The 17,431-nt window shown below is 36.0% G+C and overlaps 1 protein-coding gene across 1 annotated transcript in view; it reads left to right on the top strand.

The window, feature by feature from the left end:
- Positions 1-2,651: 2,651 nt before the first annotated feature.
- The window catches only part of LAMA2 (laminin subunit alpha 2), a 253,501-nt gene continuing 238,721 nt past the window's right edge, over positions 2,652-17,431 (top strand). The window contains exons 1-2 of the mRNA XM_026039256.1: positions 2,652-2,818; positions 7,019-7,131. Coding sequence (XP_025895041.1) covers positions 2,728-2,818; positions 7,019-7,131 — 204 coding nt within the window. The 5' untranslated portion in view covers positions 2,652-2,727. The remainder of the gene's footprint in view (positions 2,819-7,018; positions 7,132-17,431) is intronic.

Raw genomic sequence — 17,431 nt, 5'->3', positions numbered from 1 at the left:
TAGCGATTGCAATGGTGTTGAATCACAACACAAATGTGGTCTGCATTAGCAATCTCTATGAACTGCTCACTGTCACAACACCGGGTATCCCCAGTCACAGGGGGACCTGTGCGGTTTCACCAGGGGCTGAAATGAGCTCAAGCCCATTGCTCTCTTTGAAATTCTCCATTAGTTCATCACTTTTTATATCCTAKGTTAGGTTGAGCCACATATATACTCTGCCCATGCAGGTTTAGCTAATGAAGGGAGGCATTCCCACTCTTTTGATGAGCTGAGGGAGAAACATTTACACCACCAGTGGATCATTCAACTGGGACATAGCCAGTTAAACCACTCAGCTGGCGTAGCTTTCTATCTAACACCAAGACCAGCCTTCAAASCCCTATATGTTGATATAAATTTAACTTTCCTTGAAAACAGATGTAGTTGGTGACTGCCTATGTTCTTCCATGGGCTCCATGGGCATATGGCCCTCGCCCATCTTGCTTGGGCCTTCTGCCATGATGGGGCTTTACTGGTTGGTCATAAACTTTAATGCTGGTTACTTGCTTGTGCTCGTGCTGATTATGTGCAAGGCTATAGACTTAACTTTTGCCCAAGATGCACGGTGTTTATGAAGGTTATCAGAGAGTGAATTTATGGTCTAACTGATATATTAAGTACTCTTAAGTTATGCAAGCGTCTTAAATTTAAAACTTGACGTAAAACTTGATATATGCATATAGGCATTTAATGGTTATGCATTTACTATTTTTGTGAATCATGAATCTGCAGTTTTCCTGTTCTCTTTTACACCTTTTCCACTGGCTTTTTTTTTTTTTTAAAGGATTTATTTTCTTTTTGCAGTGTAGTGTAATTCATTTCATGAAGGATCATTTTGTTCACTTTACACCAGGCTCCCTTTGAAGAAGGGAGCTGCTGCACTCCAAAACGAATGCCAGACTCTGCTTAGGACTAAATGATTACTGGCTTTTATACTATTAATTTTACAGCCTAAAAGGAGAACAATGAGGCTATAAATCATCAAAGGAAGCTGCATAGCTATTAACAATTCATCTGTGCTGCTAATGCTTACACAGGTTTTACTGTATGCCCCTGTTGTAGAAAGTGGTAAATATCGCTGGATGCTTTCAATAAAAATACAGCAAGAATAATCACAGATTTTAAAATGCAATGAAAATAAAATGTAATCTATAAAGGAGAAGCAAGCTACAAAATCAATAAAATCTCAACTATTGACTGACTATACAAATTGGACAGGTTAGTAGCTAATTGGTTGCCTTGCACAAGCAGTATGTTTAACATGGCTTTAAAGTGAGCATAAGAGTCACTAACTTCAAATGTCAGAGGACAGCAGTGCCATGACCACCAAGCTTGGTAATTAAATGTCATACTGGTTAATTGCAGCAACAATGAGGAGATGGAGTTAAAAGGATCAAAAGGAATCAGTTGAGTAGTATTGTAAAACTCTATCTATGGAGGAGGAAAGGAAAATAATTATCAGAAAACTGTATAAATGTACAAGAATWGCAAAATCACTTTTGGTTAAAGCCTTATCTTAAAGTTAGACTAATACAATAGGATTATAAGCTGTTTGAATTAGACAAAGGTGGGTTTGGACTGGTAGAAATTGTCATGAAATAAATCTGAAGGTGGTCTGAAGGTTTTTCTTGTTGTTGTTCTTTTGGTTTAACCAGTAGTCATGACAAATTATATTTTTAAAGWTGCAAGAGTGATTGATTTCCAGTGTGAAAGGTTAATGTATACATTCAGCCCATCACATTGATTTCTCTTTATGGATAAATCTTATCATGGCATGGAAGGAGAGTAGACTTAACTTAATGATTATTCCTCATGTGGTTTATAATCTTTATAGCTTACTGCTACACAGAACTTAGTTCAGCCAAGCACTCAGACACATGCTTAGGTGCTGTGCTGAATGAGGACCATAATGTATCAAGTAGTATGTGCATTTGAAAAAACAATGACAGTACTGCTATAAAAGAGGCAATCCTCTATTATATTATCCACTTCTTGATGAAAAGGTGGTAGGAAGCAAACCAGACACACACGTGCCATTCATGCTGCTGCGGAGTTGCTCTGCTGTTCTCATGAGAAGGGTGATGATGAAGTCCTAAATGGAACAGTAATATATGGTATTATAAGTGATCCAATCTGTGAAGAAAGAGCTCTTCCATGAAGATGTAAACAGAGAAGAGGTGCCAAAGCTAATTTCATACAGTGATTAAGTGTCCACTTGGGTAGGAACACAAGATAAATAGCTTAGTTATGGAAAGAAAATAATTATATAAYGCTAAAATGTTGTGAAAGTTTCCATACCTTACTTTCTCCCATGGCATTCTGCTGTTGTTTCAGATACAGCCAGAAGATACCAATTTAAATTTTAGAGGGGAATGAAGATGAAATTACCTTTATGAATGGTTCTATTCTGCTGTCTAAATTCTGGATTCAAAGCAAAGTTTTTGGTACTTCTCTATTTCCATGGCTTCTATAATTGCTGAAAGCTAAGCCTTTTGCTTTAATACCATATGGGCATTCAAAAGTTCGGATTGTGCTACTAAATTCGTCTTGCTCTCCCTTCTGTTCTTTCTGTTTATGATTTTATTTCTTTTTATTTTGTTTGCAGGCTTGTTTCCCGCAGTGTTGAACCTGGCTACTAATGCTCTCATCACAGCCAATGCTACCTGTGGAGAAAAGGGCCGAGAAATGTACTGCAAGCTTGTTGAACATGTTCCTGGACAACCTGCAAGGAATCCTCAGTGCCGTATTTGTGATCAAAGGAGCAGGGTTCCACACCGTATGTGTGCCATTTTCAWTTTGTTCATATTTTTTCTAAGCTTATTATTCTGGGATTTTAAGACCAACTGATTGGTTGTGGGGGACAGATTAAAAAACCAAAAATATAGATCATATGAAACATCTGTCTTGTTCTTTTTAAATTAGGTTACATGTCTACATTTAATCACTTTTTTCAAGTCTGTTATCTGTTGAGTATATGCCTCAAACAAAAGCTTCTAATTTGGAAACTTAAAGTGGAGCAACTAAATKCAAATTTAGGAGAGCTAGGTATCCGTAGCTGTTGTTGAATTCTCTTAGTATGATCACTGTGACTCAAAAGCAGTTTATTTTTACGTTCGTATCTATGTGGGGAACTTGAGTGTTTTAACAAGTCTAATTAACATCTGAAATTTCAGCTTAGAGCTAACTCCAGTTTTGCTTTAGCGTGTTCTGGACTATTTTTATTAGTTTGATATTAATTCAGTTTCACTGAATCAGCAAAAACAGATAAGATAATGAAACACTACATGGTTTAATTGCTTATTCCATTTTTGTTAAAACTGGTCTGTGCTAACAGTGCCTAGTAGACTCATGACAAACAAAATCAGTTTCCGTGTATGAGTTTGTTATCTTCCTTTAAGTATAGTAAGTAAGTTTAGTAAGAAAGATTAGAATTAAAAAATGACTGTGCATATATGGCCTTTCAGTGAAAGATGTAAATAGCATTAACTTTCCCATTTTTGTATGTGTTTGTGGGGGTACATTAGCATTGTAAATGGTAGAATAATGGCTCTACCATTTGATATGGCTTTTAACAGAAGATATGCATGGATGCAAAAGGCTAAGGCTCTAAATCATAAAGACAATTTCTTATTTTTTGTTCGTTTCCTTGTAAAATCTATCTCATATCTATTTATGCTTCACTGCTGCACATAGTTAGAGCCACAAAAAAGTAAAGGCATCTAATCTATCCAYGAGCTCCACAGACGATGAACACAGAGTTTGAACAGAGAGGATGATACAGCTATGGCTGTATCCTTTCAGACAGAATTTTGTCTAACCTGTCCTTAGAAATTTCCTTTCTAGGCCATCTATCCTACAATTCTTCTTACAAAGATTTTTTTAAGCCCTACTAATAGTGGATCTGTGTCTTCCATGCTGAAATTCAATTATGTTGTCTTTTACCCTGACCCCAGTCAATACAAGGAGTAGATTAATCCAATTCTCTTCACAAAAATCTTTTATTTAGTTGAGAGTTGTTCGTGGGCTCCATCTGCTTTCTACTTTAAGTTACCACTTTCATTCTCCTCACAGGTTGTGTTTTCTAGAACTCTTAATTATGCAAATGCCATTTCTATGAATTCTCTGTAGAGGTTTTAATTGTTATGAAAGTTCACCTGAGTGCTTAACAGCACTGAATAGAGATGAAGGTTTGCTTCAGAATGGACAGATTATATTCCTGTTTATACATTCCACTTAGATATTTGCCTTTCTAATGATGTGACACTATTTAGAGATGTTTAGCCAGTGTTCCATTATAATCCCCAGATGCTTTTATGCCAAATGACTACTTTTTCAGTTGTTCCCCATCCTGAATTTGGACAGCTAATTATAATTGCCTGAGTATAGACTACATCATTTTCTGAACTCAGTTGAAAGCTGCTTTTTTCCCAAGACAGTTTTCCAGATTTTGATGTCTTCTTTAATTATAATAACCACTGCCTTCTGATGAAAGGTCATATGATATTTTTTTTAAAGATATAAGCGTTCAGATATATGTTACATTATAGTAGCTGTCATTTGGAGAAGCTTTCAGGGCTTTTCAGAAACATTTAGGCTGGCAGAAACACTGTACAATAGATTCTATCTTTATAGATGGATTTTTAAAGCAGAATGCAAGTTTTCTCTTTTTTTTTTTCTTTCTTTAAGTTTATTTAATTCATAAAGAAAATTTGTAATGGAGCTTCATCCCAATGTCCTCTCTATGATACCAGGTAGCATGGACTCATTTTTATATAGGTATATGTATGTGTACATATACATAGATATATATACACACTCATATATGAATGATTTGAATGCTTTCTACCTGTACTTTCTTCTGCTCATATAAAATTTAATCTGCCTGGCTTCAAAATGGCTGGTCTTTCACTGCCAGCCACTTCTTATTTTAAAGTTTTGAAACGTTCATTTGGCAGAAGGAAGGGCTTTATTTAAATAGAGATRGCTCATTAATAAGAGAGCCATGTAATGTAACCAGACTTTAAATGTTCCCCCTGGAACATGTGAGTCTGCTGTTCCTCCCCTTAATTACTGTAGTAGGAAATGAACACAAATTCCCTGGTTAATCACATGTGAGYCCAAATTAAAGAGCACAATTTGATGGTCTCACTCTGTAAGTTCTCCCCCTTATCATCCATCAGTGAGATTGGTTTTTGAACTGCATTTGCAATCCAGTTCTTCTTGCAAGTATTCTATTATTTTCTTTTCCTTTTTAAGTAGGGAAAATATGCCAGCAATTAATCAGTATTTTCAAATTAATTATGATTACTTTCATAATGGTGACTACATTTAATCTATCTCCTAGCCCACCTTCTCATGATGTGTCTTTATATCGATTTCAGCTGAAGAGACTTACCTCAAAATTTCCAATTAGCTCTGGTCAAAATCATGGAGAAGCTCTGAGTTGGATTTGCAAGTGATTTTTGCTAGTACTCATTCAAAGTCAAGATTTGTAAAGATGATCAGAGCTGTGAGAATTGACGAAATGTAAAATGTGGGTGTTTTCTTTGTTTTTCTCTTCAGTATAAAGGTGCTGCCAATAGTGYCACTTACACCACCAGTATACTATATTGCAAATGTGGGTGCCTACTAATGCTTAATAATGAATCTGATATTTAAATTTTTTTTTTTTTTTGGTATTTTCAATTTTGAGAGTTAATGTCTTTCCTCACTCCCACAAAGCACTTTAATTGTATCTTTAAATATGTTCAGACATTATGGCTTTCCTTAATGAGCTAGCACTCCTATCCTCCACAGGTGGCTGATGTAGTAAGTAATAGAGATAGAAAGAATATCAATCTGGTTAGTTGATTTAAATAATAGAATATCAAGTAAATTAATCAGTTCATGAATTYCTTGGAATTGTAGGACTACCTAGTAATAAAGTGTATTTCAGTTTCTTATAAAGAAAATTTGTCTTTTCAGTTTCTCATGCCTTTTTGTAATTCTCTTACTCTTGCAAACAGAACATGGGTCAAAGAGCTTACTATTTTTGAATTAATTTTCAGTTATTTCCCCCTTGCTTTAGGCAATTACAGACGTCAAAATATGTAAGACTAGAACCTCTGTATCCCTTAAAAATGTGGTTATTGTATCCTTCAGTTTACACAGAAGAAAAGCAAGAATTGGCCAAAAAAAAAAAAAAAAAATCTAGAGATTTGAGTAAATGCAGTCTAAGTAACGTAAAAAATATAGCATTTCACTGTAATATTAATAATATTTTCATGTTGAAATCTATGAAAAGTTTCATGCTATAGATAAATTTATCTATTCTTGATACTCTGGATTTATTAGGAATGCTAACACAGAGTAAACATGGATGTGAAAAATAATGCCTCTTGGACTTTGATCTGATGGTCTGTTCCCAAGGGAACTATCTTTGTATGCACTTCCATCAGTCAGAATATTTTCTTGTTGAGAAGTATACTCTGTAGTAATTTCTGCATTATTGTCTTGTATTCATAGAAATGGCTTAGAAATTCAAGTACCAGTATTACTGTACTTCTGGTTTTCCTGAAAGCCAGATCTCAGGTTCCTGATACGTTGTGTGCATTGCAAAATTTAGACGTCTGGTGATTTCACAGTAGTTAAATTTTTTTKGCTTGGAAAATCACAGGAAGTGCTCGTACCATTTGATTTAAATACCTACATTTTCTACACAATAAATGTGGCCTCTGAGTGCGTTTAATTAGGTGTTCTGAATCGCCTTTGGGATCCTAACCAAAATCAGTTAACATAAGGTGAATATCATAGTAATAGTAAGCCCAAGACTGCAACCCAAGAGTAAAAGAAAAATAAATTTCCTGTTTTTTATGTTACTCTGGTACCTCATTAGTCCTATAATTACTTTTAATCTAGATATTTAAACTAAAGCCATTTAGATCACCTAACAATACTGAATTATGTTTATTTTATGTGTTTCTAATGCTCTTAACAGAACGACATCCAATAACAAATGCAATTGATGGCAAGAACACTTGGTGGCAAAGCCCTAGTATCCAGAATGGGATCGAATATCATTATGTGACCATTACACTGGACCTTCAGCAGGTGGGCTTATTGTGTCTGTTTTCTTCTGCAAATGCCTTCTTTATTACACAATAGTTCATTTGTGTTATTTTCCTCTACGCTCTATGTTGCTTTTATATCATGAAGTCACTGTCAACTTCTATAGCTTTTGACTGTTCACATGGATAGTGATGACTGTGATCTGTTCATTGTAACATAAGGTACAGAATTAAAAATAATTCATATGCACCTTTATGAAGAAAAATAAATATTTTTAATATAACATATTCAGGATTTTTTTCATGATAGTTTCTAATTTGATTCTTTGAAACCAAATAAAAGATGAAATAACCCCATGTACCAGTACTGGGTGAGGGTTGACCTGCTGGAGAACAGCTTTGCAAAGAAGGACTTGAGAGTCCTGGTGGACAAGGTGACCATGAGCCAGCAATGTGCTTTGTGGCCAAGAAGGCCAATGGTTGGAACCCTGGGCTGCGTTAGGAAGAGCTTTGCGAGCAGGTTAAAGGAGATGATGCTTCTCATCTACTCAGACTTGGTGGGGATGCAACTGGGGTAGTGTGTGCAGTTCTGAGCATCCTGGTACAAGTGAGGCACAGAGCTACTGGAGTGAGTCCAGCAAAGGGCTGCTAAAATGATTGAGAGGATGGAGTATCTGGCATATGAGGAAAGGCTGAGAGAAATGGACCTGTTTGGCTTGGAGAAGAGAAGACTCAGAAGGAAGCTTATCAGAGTGTACAAGTATCTGACGGGAGAGTATACAGGAGATGAAGCACAATCTTTTCAGTGTTTCAGTGGGACTACGCTAGGACAACAGTAGGACAAGAGGCAACAGGCACGAAAGGATGTTCTGTCTGAACCTGAGGAAAACCTTTTTAACTGTGAGGTCTGAGCACTCCATTATGTTGCTTAGAGAGCTCGTGGATTCGCTATACCTGGCRATACTCTAAAGCCATCTGGGCTCAGTGCTGGGCACATGCTGTAGGTGACCCTGCTTGAGCAGGGGTGGGTGGASTAGATGATCTCCAGGGGTCCTTTCCCAYCGCAGCTGTTCTGTGATACTTTTTTGTTTCACTGTATTATCACTGGTTTATAACTTACGCTTGGACCCTGACTACCCTTGTCTGTCTTTCCTTCCTCTCATTTGTCTTGAAGAGGGCAATAGCTGATTATCACTTATGGAGACTTGAATAAARCAGAACTGATTAGAAAATAAAATGAAAATAAAGGTATCACATGTAGCACATTTATGTGTACAAGTACATGCGCACACACACAGAGAAATGTTTATAAGAGGTCATAGTCTTAATTTTAGTCCAGAATGCAGAAGTTCTGTGATATTTAACAAACAATATGGTCATTGCATTTCCAGTTATTGACTTTTGTTTCTTGAAAGCAAAACTGTCATGTAAATTATCTAAAGATATACATACTTGTAAGTACCTCTTGGTGCTGGAGTACTTGGAAGGTGCTAGACATGATCTCTTTTTCCTTTATACCTGGGAGAGAGTCTGAATCCTAGAAGTATCTTTTGCATTCTGAGTTTAGAGCCCATGTTGTCATGCTTCATGAGAGCCATAAATCTGGAAGTTTGGCTTCACATCTGCAACAGTGTTCCAGGTGTGTTTTTCTTGTAGTTAGTGAGACTAAGGCTTTTTAAGAAGGCTTGAGTTAAAATGTGTTGGGACATTAATTTAAAATGTTTGCTTGAACTTTTAGAATTATTAGTTAGTTTGTCAATACAACAAGGAATTGTCTGTCTTGTTGGCTATGACTTATTAAAATGTAAATAGCTCTCATGCATTAGAACTAAATTAGCATTCTTATTTTTCATTGCCCCAGAGATTTTCTTGTGCAGTTTAGGTCGGGTCTGCTGAACTAGAACAGTTCATTTTTTTTCCTATGGTGTCAGTATCTAGATTGTTTTGATAAATAACTAAATGTATGTGCTTCCTAAAGTTTTTTTTTTTTAATATCCTAAAAGCGAGCAATTATAGAGTTCATATGTTTATTAAAGAATAAGTCCAGATTGTGGAAATCTATTTAAAACATTTCTTTGTGTAACCAGTTAATAGCAAACTGATAGTTCAGCACTACATCTTATGTCTGATAGTACAGCACTACATCTTATGTGCGTTTGTTTTATTTTGTTTTTTGGTTTCTGTTTTATTTAAGTGAGTGGGTCTCAAATTCTTTCCCAATWTTTTCAAATAAAGATTTGCAGTCCTTTCCATAAGGTTAATGCTGATATCATCTCGCTGTAACAAGTATGTTGCAACTTTTTTGGCTTCTGGAACGTCTTGKTAATAAGAAATAGACTTTGGATTTTGAGGAATAGAAAATTTTTGTTTGTGTATTATTTTGTATATACAGCACTGAGCTTTCTCTTCTGTTTAGAAAGTGGAGGAAGTCACAAAAAATCTTTGAGACCTCTTTGAAAAAAAAATACTGTTCTTTACAGTATTTGGGATTCAGTAATTGCTTTATTTGTGCTGATATAGTCTTGCTTCAACACCAAAATACTCAACTTCTTTTTGTAGATGGAAATAACAAATGACAAATCTACAAGTAATGGACTGTAAATTGCAGGAATGCATTAGTTTCTGTGTTATTACTGATAATTATGAGAGTACATGGAGTGCTTTTAGCATATCCTAATTTAATGAAAAAATATGGGAAAAATAATTGCAATTCATTCCTTTAGTAGTACTTGACCTTCGGGGTTATTTACATATTTTTACCTTACTGTACACTATAGTAATAAAAATATTGTACAGTAGTTAGCAATAACTGTTAAAATTGTTTGAAGATCTGAAATCTCTTTAACTTTAGAAGGAACCAACAGATCTTCGATCAGGTAGGGAAAACACAGAAGTTTCCTTCACATGCACACATTTGAGATCTCACATAATATTTTTAAAGAACTTCTATCTGTAATGGAGACTAGATTCCTAATTCACTAAGGTATCTTTAAAAATTGTACCCCTTGAAAAAGTTACAAGTAAAAAGCTGTGACTATTCGCCTCTGAGCCTCTTTGCTAATTTATGCTTTGCTCCCTTTAACCCTTCAATTTTTAAGAGTTTAGCCGTTTCTATAATTATTGTTTCTTATCTATTTGACAAGAGTGTTTTGACATACCATTCATAGCTCTACATCTGAAATTAGATTTTACAATGCTTTTCATCCTGCAAGTGCATAGGAGGTCAAAACACGAATGCAGATTTATTTGGTAGAAGTTTCTTTGTAATGTGTATGGGCTGCTCAGAAAAAATTATATCAAGCTGAGCTGCCCTGGTTCCTGAAAGTGGAACTACAGATCTGATTTCACCGTGGTAKGCCACTCAGTGTGCTAGATCATTGCATCTACAAAGTGTTCACATATAAAAAAAACAACAATCTGCTATTCTGCATTGTTTGCTCCTGCTGGTTGTGCCACAACTGTGCCAGGGTCTGGCCTCAGAGTGATGGGGTTCAAGTGCAACACAAGTAACTCGCGTCCAGTGAGTACAATTTTTAGGAAATAAGTGTTCTCTTATTTATAAGCTCCCTCTCTTCAATGAGTTATGCTCTTTTGTTATAAGTGTGGAGAAAAGATTTAGCAAAAGGGAGATGAAGGGGCTTCCAGGGAAAACGTATTCCCCATACTCATGCTATCCCAAATCCTCAAGCTGTTTAATGTTTTCATATTGTGGAAGATTAGCAGAGTACCTTTAAAGAAAATTGCCAAATACACAGGAAAACCAGTTGGCTCTCTGAGGTGAGGTGGTCARCCCATCTGTTCCTGATTTCTGCACACATCAGGACACTTATTAACAAATTCCCTGCTGTTGCAGGAATCTAGGACATTAGCAGTATCCTTGGTACGACAGGGATATTTATGTCAAGAGCATATTTGTGTGGTTAGGTGCTTCAATTTTTTAAAAAGCTGCTGGAATATTTTATGTGACTTGTAGTGTTTGTGGAGCTAAAATGAAGACAAGAGTTGATGCTTGGCAAGTAACTTCTGGACTTCATATTTGCAACTTAATTTCCAGAGAYTGTGTCTAGATAATCCTTCCCAGTCATGTATTTCTTAAGATGATAGCTCTTTCTAAAGAAGCTAACATGCTAACACCTCATAAGGTTGGGTTCAAGAGTAAGAATCATTGACTAAGTTATTAGTCAYTCTGTCTGTAAAGCTCCTCCAGTACATGAATTCTGAATTTCTTAAGTGCTGATAGTGACCAATTTCTTCACCCCTCCTCCCTCCCTTGACCCGGAAGAGGGAATTAAGAAAAGGATTCTGAAAAAATAGACTCTGGATGGAAATCATTGAGTCCCACTTTTTCCTGAAGTATATTCCAATTCTTTTTTTAGAATACGAGCTTTTAGAATCGTGGAATTTACTATTGAGGGGCACATGTAATACTTCTGGGAAGTGGCCTTTCTGGCAATACATAGAAAACCGAATAAGTGAAAGAAGAAAGAGAATGTTTGCCTTTCACAGAACTATTTTGAAAAGCATTTATAAAAAGCAGACATCATTGCTATGCTTATGTTATCATTACTTGTAATTCTATATTGACCAGGTACAATTTAGGTGGAGAATTTTTTAGCTTTTTTATTCCTTTTTATTGTTATTTATTGTTTGTTGCTTCATGCACTTGAATGTCCATGAGCAGAAACCCACACATATTTCATCTTCTTTCTTAGCTCTTCTTATTAACAGTATTGCCAGGAAGACTAAAAGAATTGCAAAATTGAGTGTTGTGCATTTCTTTTTGCTTTTTCTACACAAGATTGCAGAACTAGGAGGCTCTTGGCAAAGGACAGACATAGAACTAGGCAACTGTGACAAACTGAATGGAGAAATTCAGTCTGGGACATGAAAATAACAGGATAGGACTCAGACTAGTGTTATAAAAGCTCAGTGTCGCAGTCTGTGGGAAGAGCTTAAAAGGGGAAAAAAAAGCTTTCCTATTAATAGAAGAAAACAAAGAATTTAAGTGTTTGTGTGTGTATGTGCACATTCACCTTCAAACTGAAAAAAGTTCATTAAGGAAGATTTCCATGCAAAATACTTGTTTTACTTCCTTGCTGCTCTGGGTAGGCAACTGCAAACATCAAAAATAACATAAAGTACACTCTTGAAAGTAGAGCTTTTACAGCTGAGTTATGGATACCACATGCAAAGAAATGTGTGATGAGTCATAATTTTGGTCCYGTGCTTTATGCTACTTGATTAAAACAAAAAAACTTGAATTTTTGGGTTGCATATAATGCGTGATGTGTTTATAGAAGACCGACTGATACACATAATGTGAAATATGACCTCTATTGAACACTTGAGTAAAATTCAAAACCGATTGAGGAAAACGTATGAAACTGATATTTGGTTGTTTCTGCCATAGCAAAGACTATGACCATAATGGGAGAAGACTTCTGTTTATTGATGCTGAACACTCAGCCTCCCCACTGTCCACTTGTTAGGAGACTGACTTTGAGCTATGTTCTGAACCATGGGCTGAATATCCATTAGCAGTTCAAATGAATCTGCTTTGCTTCTGAGCATATTCTGGTTTTGTTATATCTGAAAGGAGCACAGTTTGTGAGCTCAAARGTCTATTCATGATGTGAACCAAGGCATGGTAAATTGGGACAGTCAGGAGGTGCACTTCGAAAGCATGTACCTTGTGTGAACAAAAAAAGCTGATGTGGATTGGCCCGTGTAAGCTTTGCATCTGAAATCCAGATTTTGTATCAAGTCTATCAAACACTGAGTACACAACAATGATGCTGTTTCCTTGTGACTCAGGCAATATTGCTGACTTGTGTTTGGAGAGAAGCCTCCTATGAAAAGACCTTGCTTCTCATTTTTGCTCTATGTCTTGCCAGTAAGACTCTGCTCTGTCGATAACCATGTGAGGGAAACATTTGCAGCTGTCAGATCCCTTCATGCACAACACTAGCCAGATCTCTTGTGGGAACACAGCTCTTTTTCAGGATTCATCACTATCACACAGCAGCAGAGATCACATGTTTGCTTACCAAGGACAACATGAGGCCAGCGTGACTAGTACAGTCACACAGATGCATGCTGAAGATTTTGTCCATATGTGTGTCCAGAAAGAGATAGGTTACTTGTTCCTGATACATCTACCTTAAGGAATGTCTGTGTTTAATGAAAGATTGTATGAGCAGTTATATTCTTATTTTCATCACCAATTTGCTGCCCACATCTTGCGCTTATTCCCCTCCTTTCTAAGATTTGATTGTGAGGGTTACAAAAAGATTGCTGTAGGAGAGACTGTGTTGGAATAGTTATGTAGTCTCCGAGATGAGCTGTATTTCCTCATGAGCTGTTTCTTTGTGCTTCTAGCGAGTGAAATTCTTTCTATTTCACTGTCCCGGTCCAAAAGTAGACTGAAAACACACATTCTAGGAACTGTGTCATATTGCAAATTAAGAGGCAAAGGCTATGAATTTGCTGAGTCTACATCTTTACCCAATTTATTTTCTCCTTAAGGGAGAAATAGGCAGGTTTTTGAGTCTTAGCCACTTAGAAGTTGTGGGATGAATTTGTATTCTGGAAGCATATCCTCGTTGCCTGGTTTTAAAAGCTAATGTAACCCATGGGGCAGACTGGTGTCCACCCAGCTGAACCATGCAATTAGGTCTGGTTAGAATAGTGCTTAAAAATTAACTTGAATTTCTCTTACAGCAAAAGTAAAATAGAGTGTAGATTGGGTGATAGGATATTTCAGAACAAAGCTGCTGCTTTGAATAGAGGTTCATATTTTCTGTTTTAACTGATAATAGTTAAACCAAAGAGAACCCATGGAATCAGAACCAATTTTGCCACCCAGTCATACTGAAATAGTGTTTATACACTAGCCTACTACTACATGGTGATACAAAAGATATTCATAGGTATTGCTAAGGAATCGTTGATTTTCGTGTTAGATTTTCTTTTTTTTCTGGAGAATAAAAATGTTTTCTGATGGAAAAAAATACAGATAGATTGCCATGAAGAACGCCTGACATCAAATATCAGAACAGCTAAAGGAACAAAGAGAAGATTCATGGCATTGTTTACTCTTGTGTTACAACAACCAAATTAGTAAAATTAAATGCCAGTCAGTGTTCACATACTAAACCTGTAAAATATGTCCAAACATTTTTTTTTAGGTTTATGACCAATATTTTCTATTTTCCTTTTACTGACAAGTTTTGTAATTGAGAGACTTCTGTAGAAGTTTCTGTAAAGGTATAAACCCAGTGGCTTTTCTTTGTCCCCAAACCAAAAAGTAACCTCACAGAAACTAAAATAAATCCAAATTTTGAAGCATCTCAGCAGCAAATATCAATCTGTTTCATTCTTTTTCTCAAGTGTGTAAAGAGAGAAATATGAACAGAAACAAACACTGCAGTTTCCTGATTAGTTTAACCCGTTCTGCTTGCTCCCCGTCTGGCTAAACTTTCTTATTCCCTTGATCTGGCACTCACTTGATGCACCCGTGCAGTGAACCAGATCCATTCCTTGAGCTGACTGAAAACTAGAAACTGGTCTTGTTTATTTTTTGGAGGGATAGGCTTCTGCCAGATCAATTTTCTAATTTGGCTTGATGTGTGAGTTTCAATGTTAGCATGAGGGAGGGTCCAGGAGCAGATTTCTGGACGTGGTAGGGAAATCAGTTCCACCTCTCTCAGGAGCAGCTGGCATGCTATGCTGGCTTCAACTGATTGTAAAATTTAAACATAAAATACTAATCTGTGAGTTTTGGAAGCTGTGAGATATAGTGCCTGCCTGCAACTTAGAGTTGTCATCCTGCATATTTTAGTATTTCTTGCACACGAATCATTCTGATATAAAATAATGTAAGCATTTGAGAATAGAAAGCATTTAATTATCTCTCAAAAAAAAAAAAAAAAAAATCCTAAGGCCAGATCTCAGTGCCAATGGACCATTAAAGCAAAAGCCCTAAAAAATATGCAAATAAACAGAGAAAATGGGACCATCAAACTAATGAAAAAAATGAATGATGTTCTGTTGAAGTTCCCAGCCAATTTTTGCACTCATAACTGGATGCTAGTTATAAAACCAATGTGTTTATAGACAGGTTGCATTTGCGGACTTGAATCAGAACATTACAATAATTCTCTTCCATTTCTTCAGGAGAATATGGTTGAATAGAATGTACGCACGTCGATGACAGGGCTCATTTTTTTTTCCTTACAATTAAATTTCCCATTTTCATGTCATTCAGACAAAAGCCTAAAGAAAAATGAATGATCTTTGTCCTTACTCAAGGGTCAAGAGTGCACAACTCTGCCAGCTGTAACTCCAGCAGAGCCTCATGCATTAAGCTGGTAGGAGTTCTAATAAATGTTAGTAATGTTACTCAAGTTGACTTTTCTACAGCACTAAGAAAGGATTGCTTTTCTTGGATGGAGTAATAATGCAACCTGCAATGCTAGGAAGTCATTATAGTACTAAAAAATCAGTTGTAATATCCAGCATATACGGTGCTGCTATTTAGGTTAAGTGGTTGTATTAGCAATAAATCTCCACAGGATTATTTTGTCCAGTCTTTACAGACTTAACTTTACTGCTCTGTGCTTTATCAGAAAAAAAATTTAAAGTAAACTGTTGCTTTAAGCTTTGTATCCCAATACACACCTAYGAAGATTAACAGAAATTCAGGAATATATAGTTTTTTCTTTCTGAGGTAATTTGCCTTAAATTTTGCCTAGATGTCTGCAACAGGTATGCATACTGTTTTGCCCTTTCCACTTTCAGCTGTTTCAGGAACTGCTATTCACCTTTGGCAAGTAGTTTCAGAGAGAGGTCCTAAATACTGTGTTATAGCATCAGAATCCTGAATTGCACCATGCTGGTGCGTTTTCGCATGACTATGAGGCTTTCTTCTGATTTTGTAATATTGGCATTTCTGATCCTGAAGAGAGTCATAGAGTCTGGAAGACTCATGGCATGACAGATATTGGGATCAGTGGAGGCTGGGGCTTGAACAGACTTTTCTTGCTGAGAAAATGTCATGAGCGAGTAGTTTATAATGAATTAAAAACTAACTTCAAAAAAATCACTTGCAGCTGATACTGGTGATCATAAAATAGAATAGTGCTGCTGTGGAGATAGCTGTTTATCACAAAATTGTTTTTAAAATGTAAGATCTGTGCTAAACTAAAGAATTCCAGGGGCAATAAGAGTCAGTGGTAGGCAAGAACAGCATAAAAGCTAGTGGTAGCAAAAAGACAGCAGAACATGTATTAACAGTTTGATTATTCATTGAACAAATTGCTTTTTGGTAATGATCTCTGTGTGAGTTAAGATTTGGAGGAGGAGAATTTGTAATAGCAAGAAGGCACTTTGCTATATGAACGATACATAGCTCTACATGATTGTACAATGTTGACACAGTGACTTGATGAAATATGATTGAGGTTGTCTTTAATTTTCTTCTGTTTAAGATGATAACAAGATGTAAAAGTTTYGGTGCAAATATGAGTTTAGGCCAGAGGGTAAAATCCTGTTCCTAATAGCATGCACAGTAGACCAAAGCTTGGTCAAGAGCACTGAATTTGATTATTCAGCACTTTTTCATCCTCCCTACATTGGACTGATTTGTTGGCAGATCTTACACTGTTCTAAGAAAAAGTAATAATGGTAATAAAGTGAAAGTTTAAACAGAACTTGGGCTGTGTAAAGTCAGCCTGTGTTAACTGAACAGGGAGGAATATATATATACATATATATATATATATATGTATATATATATAAAAAACCATTTCACAATAATGAAAAAGTATAAATGACAAAATTATTTCTTCTGCTCTTTGAAATCCATGTGCAGCGGGACACATGCTGCGTGGAAGCACTTAGTACCTTCCCAGTGACATGGTTTAGATCATCAATAAAAACACTCATTATCTTTTGTTTGTTTAATTTGAACACATGATGTAAGTACCTAAACAAACTTGGAGAAACATATGCATTGAACCTTCCAGCTACAAAATGTGGCAAAACAGASCCTTGATCTATTCTTACATAGAACATACTTCTATGAAGAAGAAGTATGTGCAGAATACTTTTTTCTCATAAAGTATTATGTTTGCTAATTATTCATGAGAAAGTTCTATTTGTAACAAGAGGAACATGAGATGAAAGCATATAAAAAAAATCCATCTCAGAACTCCCTTTGTACATTTCATATATCCCCTGCTGTGCCATGCAGCAACATATCCATGGCTAAAGAAGTCCTGAGGACAATTCAAGAAATATTAAGAATCAAAAACTTAAATGTTTGCTGGAACATGCATGCACTG

This window comes from Nothoprocta perdicaria, unplaced genomic scaffold (genome assembly GCF_003342845.1).
Source record: "Nothoprocta perdicaria isolate Ctin4 unplaced genomic scaffold, notPer1 scaffold_226, whole genome shotgun sequence".
NCBI classification, from domain to species: domain Eukaryota; kingdom Metazoa; phylum Chordata; class Aves; order Tinamiformes; family Tinamidae; genus Nothoprocta; species Nothoprocta perdicaria.
This window is presented reverse-complemented; position numbering and strand designations above follow the sequence as displayed.